Source organism: Clupea harengus, chromosome 17 (assembly GCF_900700415.2).
Source record: "Clupea harengus chromosome 17, Ch_v2.0.2, whole genome shotgun sequence".
Taxonomy (NCBI): domain Eukaryota; kingdom Metazoa; phylum Chordata; class Actinopteri; order Clupeiformes; family Clupeidae; genus Clupea; species Clupea harengus.
Window position 1 is genome coordinate 7,194,182 of NC_045168.1, and position 7,540 is coordinate 7,201,721.

Below are 7,540 nucleotides of genomic sequence, written 5' to 3' on the forward strand. Positions count from 1 at the left end.
TCTAAAGAGAGTTCAGAGTTCAGCTGTCAGTGTGCTATATGTATGTTAGTGTGTATGCCTGTGTTTACCCAGATGAGAAGGGGGCGCCATGGAGCGAGTGGACTTCCTGGTCGGAGTGCAGTAAGACTTGCTTCCTTCATGTGGATGATGTGGGGCTGAGGACACGCTTCAGGAGCTGCAACCACACAGACAGCACCCACTGCCTGGGGGAGGCTGAAGAGCAGGAGCCATGCAACACCAAGTACTGCCCAGGTAAGCACGAGTACTTAGGAATAATCAATCACTGACCAGGTAAACAGTACATGTGAATAATGTCAATACCTACAAATACACCAATCACTTCCCAGGTGATCCATGTGAATAGAATATACCAGTCGCTGCCAAGGGCACCATGAATCGTATTATTTGAATACAGCAGTTACTCTGCGGTTGCTGTACACACATGTAGAACATATGCACTTTAATCGTACTTTCAATGAATAGAAATATGACTTGGCTTTTGACATCACTTTCCTTCATTAAAACAACCTATTGTTAATCTTGAAACTAAACTTCTAAACTGTCGTTATCTTCCTCTGTAACCCCGTCTTGCTCCAGTGAATGGTGGTTGGTCAGAATGGTCTCCATGGTCCCTGTGCTCGTCGGAATGTGACTCTGGAGCACAGACTCGAGAGCGCCTCTGCAGTTCCCCCTCCCCACAGTATGGGGGCGCCACCTGTCCAGGCCCACACATTCAGACACGCGACTGCAACTCCCACCCCTGTTCAGGTGACCTGTTGCTTTGTATGACAGTGATTGCAGAGTGACTTGAACCTCTGCCTTTCAGCTTACATAAATATGACACAATATACAGTACTGTGTTTTAGGCAGGTGTGAAAAAATGCTCTAAACTAAGAATGCTTTCAAAAATGGAAGTGTTAACAGTTTATTTTCATCAATTCTTCATCAATTAACAAAATGCAGTGAATGAACAGAAGAGAAATCTAAATTAAATCAATATTTGGTGTGACCACCCTTTGACTTCAAAATAGCATCAATTCTTCCAGATACACTTGCACTAGTTTTTGAAGGAACTCGGCTGGTAAGTTGTTCCAAACATCTTGGAGAACTAACCACAGATCTTCTGTGGATGTAGGCTTCCTCAAATCCTTCTGTCTTCATGTAATCCCAGACAGACTCAATGATGTTGAGATCAGGGCTCTGTGGGGGCCATACCATCACTTCCAGGACTTTCTGTTCTTCTTTACGCTGAAGATAGTTCTTAATGACATTGCCTGTATGTTTGGGGTTGTTGTCCTGCTGCAGAATACATTTGGTGCCAATCATACGACTCCCTGATAGTATTGCATGATGGATAAGTATCTGCCTGTATTTCTCAGCATTGAGGACACCATTAATCCTGACCAAATCTCCAACTCCACTTGAAGAAATGCAGCCCCAAACTTGCAAGGAACCTCCACCATGCTTCACTGTTGCCTGCAGACACTCATTATTGTACCGCTCTCCAGCCCTTCGGCGAACAAACTGCCTTCTTCTACAGACAAATATTTCTAATTTTGACTCATCAGTCCAGAGCACCTGCTGCCATGTTTCTGTACCCCAGTTTCTATGTTTTGGTGCTTAGTTGAGTCACTTGGCCTTGTTTCCATGTCGGGGTAGAGCTTTTTGGCTGCAACTCTTCCATGAAGACCACTTCTGGCCAGACTTCTCCGGACAGTAGATGTGTGTACCTGGGTACCACTGGTTTCTGCCAGTTCTGAGCTGATGACACTGCTTGACATCTTCCGATTTCGAAGGGAAATAAGCTTAATGTGTTTTTCATCAGCTGCATTAAGTTTCCTTGGCCGACCACTGCGTCTACGATCCTCAACGTTGCCTGTTTCTTTGCGCTTCTTCAAAAGAGCTTGAACAGCACATCTGGAAACCCCTGTCTGCTTTGAAATCTTTGTCTGGGAGAGACCTTGCTGATGCAGTATAGCTACATTGTGTCTTGTTGCTGTGCTCAGTCTTGCCATGTATGACCTTTGACATGAAACTGTCTTCCACAACCTCACCTTGGTAGCAGAGTTTGGCTGTTCCTCACCCAGTTTTAAGCTTCCTACACAGCTGTTTCTGTCTCAGTTACTGACTGTGTTTCAACCTACATGTGAAATTGATGATCATTAGCACCTGTTTGGTATAATTGGTTGATCCTACACCGCACTATGATCATATAAAATCCCTGTCTTTGTGCAAGTGTACCAATAAGAATTGATGCTAGTTTGAAGGCAAAGGGTAGTGACACCAAATATTGATTTGATTTAGATTTTTCTTTTGTTCACTCACTTTGCATTTTGTAAATTGATAAAAATAAACATTTATTGTTTATATTTTTCAAAGCATTCTTAGTTTACAGCATTTTTTCACACCTGCCTAAAACTTTTGCACAGCAGTGTATATATGTGTATGTTCTCTATGTGTGTCTTCATGTGTGTGTATGATTTCTCTCACTCTGTGTGTGTGTGTGTAATGTGTTCTTTGTGTGTGTATGTGTGTGTTGTGTGTTCTCTGTGTGTGTTATGTGTTCTTTGTGTGTGTATGTGTGTGTTGTGTGTTTTCTGTGTGTGTGTGTGTGTTGTATGTCATGTGTTCTCTGTGTCAGGGACGTATCATATGAGGCAGGTGAGGCAGAACCTGTCATCTTGAAAAGTAAAAAAAAAAAAAAATTATTCTAAAATAAAATAAATATTCATATTTCTCTACTAATCTGTGGTATAGGTGTAATTTCTGCATGATTCCAATAATTTCGAGCATTTTTATAATCAAAATCGCTGAATTCGCTGAATTTGCGCATGTCCTATTCAAATAGACGGGAGAAAACAAGGGACGTGCGGTCAGGTGAGGCACCATGTATTGTCTATGGGAGATAGTGAGGCAGTGCCTCACCTAGGATTGCGCAATCGCTCCAAACTGGGTTTTGCGCATGCGTAGAACCTTTGAGCTGAGCTCAAAACGCATTGAAAAATCATGTAGGTGAGGCACACAGTACCTCTGCCTCAATGAAGGGGGCGTGCGAGAGCGCACCTGTCGGGGTTATGCTGGGGAACGTTGCTCTTCTTCTACACTTCTACTTGACGGCGAAAATGGAAGATTGTATTGCTAAGCTGAAGCAGTTCTCAAAACTGGACTTTCAGTCCAAACGTGAAATGATTAATAATGGGAGACCAATGCCGGAGCTAAAAGGTATGCTTCAAGCGACGGGAGAGAAGATAACTCGATCGACTTCTCACATTCAAAGCCAAATTGCTTTGAACATGTTTGGAACCTCAAGAATAAATTTGGTTTTGAACTTATAGCGGCAGCTCCGTTGATTTCCCATTATTTGTCTTGGGATTGTTTTATGTCTATGTGAAGCCATTTAACATCACACAAGTGGTTGTGATCACTTTGAACCCAAGACTGCTTTTTATTGGTGAGCTGATTTTGAGAAATTAAACTTAAATTGTAGTGAAGTTGTGTTTCCTGGTTGCAATGGTTATCCTGTTGCTACGTTAGCTAATTAGCGTAAAGATACCTATTAACGCCCCAGGTATTAAAAAAGTGTTAAAAACATTTATAGATCGAAAAATATTTAATCAATCAATCTTACATATTTCAGTAGCGGTGGGTGTCTAGATTAGGACTGGTAACTTGTTTGGATTTCAACTGAAACGTGTTTTCAGTTTTTTTCCGTTGTGTAGACCGACACGCAAATTTAGCTGATACAGGAGGTGGAACCTAGCCTGACGATGTCATACTCATAATTCTAGTCAGAATATGAGTCTGATATCGCTCCATTGGGCTGTGATTATGGGGCGTGTTTCAACCGAACCAGGAGAAAAAATGCCTCTTCGCTCAATTGGTTACCTACAACCAATCAGAACAACGTATAATGTGACCAGGGGCAGCTGATACATTACACTTTTACCGGATCCCGTAGGAAGGAAGGCAAAAACATCTTTTCGATTGACAAATGCCTTAATCGCGTTTCTCTGTTCCTCTTTCAAAATGAATGCACTGTCAATGTCTAAATGGACTCGAATCTATACATTTCAGCTCTCCAGCGGCAGCCATGTTTGTTGAAAACGAATTCAACTCGTGTGTTGGTGACGTGGTTGGTTACGTTACTGTTGATCATCTGTCCATCATCGTATAAAGCCCGCCTTAACAATTTGATTGGTACGGCCGATATCGAGCCGCAGATAATTTCTCCTCAATGGAGTAATGCCAGACCGAACTTCCCAACCAAAAAAATTGTGGGCGGGGCTAAGTTCGGTCTGGTATCCAGGCTAGGTGGAACCAATAAACACCCTGTATATGTCTATGGAAAGCTCTATGACCCTCACAAATTCTCGTCGCGAAATCGAATTTGTTCAGTTGGTTCCATGAGGGTTTGTACACACAGAAATAAATCGCTGTCTAGTACACTAAATAACGCTGTACAACTGCAATTTTGTGCACACATACAAGTTAAATACCCCTTTGGGTAGGAGCGTATGGTGTTTAAAATCCGTAATGAATGACGCTCTTAATGTATTACGGTAATACCATTGGCTGTTATATGTAAGGTATTACGGTTTCTCATATGATATGACATGCATGTCGTTAAGTTAACTTGTATGTTATGCTGCACAGAGACGGATGGATAAAGCCGATGCACTTGTAAAGAATAAATACTTATAAAGACGCTCCGCTTATTCTTTCACGCCAAGTTAATTCCTGCGCAAGTCAGTTAACTTAACAGATACAGAAATCAATATTAAGTAACGTTTACCCGCGTGAGGGCGTTTATAGGTCCCGGGCGTTAATACGGGTCGTTGCGATAGCTAGCTAAGGACACTTAATAACCTTACGAGTTAATCGGAAGAGTTCAATTTGCATGAAATGATAGCTGGTTATCTAGCTGATGTTATAGTCTACTCGATTTAACTCTTAAAATTATGATGGGAAAAGGTAGAAAAACCCTCAGGGTGCTTGTGCTACTTCGTAAGAAAGAGTTCATATTCACGAGTTCATATTCATGAGTGCATAATATTTACACATGAGTTCATCACAAGCTAGCAGCTGCCTACTGTATGCACCTTACCTATGTGTGTGTAAAGAATGCTGATATGAAAAACAACCAGTAGTCAATGTAAAAGCTGCCAATTGAATGGTGATCTTAGATACTTTATTGGGTTTATGTATTTGTAAATTTGACTCTGAAAGAGTCAGTGCCTCACCAGCCACGAACCTCACCGCACGTCACTGCTCTGTGTGTACCCTTGTCTCTATCAGGGTCCTGTCCAGAGGGCATGACCTACCTGATAATGGAGCAGTGCCAGGCCCAGGGTGGCGCGTGCCCGCGTGTGTGTTTGGATCTGACGGCCGCTGTGGAGTGTGCCACTGAGTGCTACGATGGCTGCTACTGCGCCCCGGGCTTCTATCTGTACAACAGCACGTGTGTGCCACTCAGCCAGTGCCCCTGCTTACACCAGGGGGCAGTCTACACACGAGGAACCACAGTGTCTCTAGACGCCTGCAACAACTGGTAGGTTTCAATAATGTATAAATCACCTTTGATATGTTAATGATAAACTGTTTATATAAGCAGCCATCTGGCTTTTACGGTTTAGAAAGAAAGTTTATTTGGCACATGGATGTGACAGTTCTTTTGGCCGCCTAATGAATAAATGACTTGTCACTGACCTGGTTTTCTTATATGTCCATGCAGTACTTGTCAAAATGGGGAGATGGCGTGTGGAACAGCACCGTGCCCTGGTGAGTAAAAGGCATAGCAGTTTGAGAGAGGAGGATTTACAATCTGATCTAATCTAATTTATAATGTAAACTTCAAACATGAAATATTCTTTTCTTCTCTTTCCCTCCTGCCACCTCGATGTCACCTAAATATGTTTGTGCTCTCTCTCTTTCACCCTATGGTTTTTCTCTGATGGTTTTTGATGGTTTCTTCCTTTCTCTCTCTCCCTCTGTCTCACTCTCTCTATCTCTCTCTCTCTGTCTCTCTCTCTCTCAGTGGACTGTGGTTGGAGTAGCTGGACTCAGTGGAGCGCGTGCAGCAGGACGTGTGACGTCGGCATCCGGAGACGCTTTCGCTCGGCGACCGATCCACTGGCGGCGTTTGGGGGACGGCCGTGCCTGGGGGACAGAGTGGAGCTGGACACCTGCAGTGTCAAACCCTGCCACGGTGAGACAGGGGGACAGACATGCATAAGACATGAATTATAAAATGGCCAGTCAGGTCAGATTATTCTCATCATGTCACCACTGCCCAGTTGAAAATGTGGAGGTTGCAGGTCAGAATTTGTGATGCATCGAATCCTGTTCCTGTTTCACTTTGTATTTGTTTGTGTGTGCATGTGTGAGAGAGAGTGTGCATGGTTGTGTCTGTGTGTGTATGCATATTTCTGTTTGTGTGTGTGTTTGTTTGTATGAATGTTCATGTCCTTGTGTGTGTGTGTGTGTGTGTGTTTGTATGGATGTTCATGCCCTTGTGTGTGTGTGTGTGGATGTTCATGTCCTTGTGTGTGTGTGCGTGTGTATGGATGTTCATGTCCTTGTGTGTGTGTGTGTGTTTGTATGGATGTTCATGTCCTTGTGTGTGTGTCTCAGGTTCAAAGCAGCCCTGGTCTGCATGGTCTGAGTGTTCTGTTCCGTGTGGTGGCGGGTACAGGAACAGAACCAGGGGTCCGTTCAGAACCCACGGAACCTCCCAGCAGTTCAGTGCCTGTAACCTACAGCCCTGTGGTGAGAAGAGAACAATGTTACTGAACACAGCTCAATCTGCTGTCACATTCATTTAGATTGATCTGCTAGTCGTGTATAATATCAACCCAATGATAATGTACTCTATTTACACACTCCATTCTGTCGACTGGTTCAGCATCAGACTCTCTTTCTCTCACACACACACACACACACACAAACACACACACACACACACACACACACACACACACACACACACACATACACACACACACACACACATGCTCTCTCTCTGTTTGCTATTTTGATCTTCTATCTATTTTTATCATTTTCTTCTTCTTCTTTTTTCTTCTCTCTCCATTTCTCTAATTGCTCTCTCCCTCCTCCTCTCCCTCCATCAGGAAACAGTAGGACCTGTCCTGTGGGTCAGGAGTGGGCTGAGTGTGTGAGAGAGGCGGTCACCTGTGCTGAGATCGGACATGACCCAGACAGAAATGCCACCTGCAAGCCAGGCTGCCAGTGCCCACTGGGACATGCTCTACAGGTGTGTGTGTGTGTGTGTGTGTGTGTGTGTGTGTGTGTGTGTGTGTGTGTGTGTGTGTGTTTCAACTTGTAGCAGTCTGAGATAATACTGTTTGTGTGAAGGTATTATACTAATATTATATTAAGAATATTAATATTACATCAATACTATTAGGTGTTAGTCTTATATTAATACTGTTTGGGTGAGAACATTCTTAGTATTGTCTATTTTTCAGTTTTTTCCTATCTCTCTTTTCTGCCCTCTCATTTTACATGTGTTTGTATATGCTCG

The 7,540-nt window shown here is 43.2% G+C and overlaps 1 protein-coding gene across 1 annotated transcript in view; it reads left to right on the forward strand.

The window, feature by feature from the left end:
* The window catches only part of sspo (SCO-spondin), a 98,440-nt gene that overhangs the window by 42,380 nt on the left and 48,520 nt on the right, over window positions 1-7,540 (forward strand). The window contains exons 58-64 of the mRNA XM_042710239.1: window positions 73-252; window positions 598-768; window positions 5,296-5,548; window positions 5,732-5,778; window positions 6,035-6,205; window positions 6,631-6,765; window positions 7,128-7,270. Coding sequence (XP_042566173.1) covers window positions 73-252; window positions 598-768; window positions 5,296-5,548; window positions 5,732-5,778; window positions 6,035-6,205; window positions 6,631-6,765; window positions 7,128-7,270 — 1,100 coding nt within the window. The remainder of the gene's footprint in view (window positions 1-72; window positions 253-597; window positions 769-5,295; window positions 5,549-5,731; window positions 5,779-6,034; window positions 6,206-6,630; window positions 6,766-7,127; window positions 7,271-7,540) is intronic.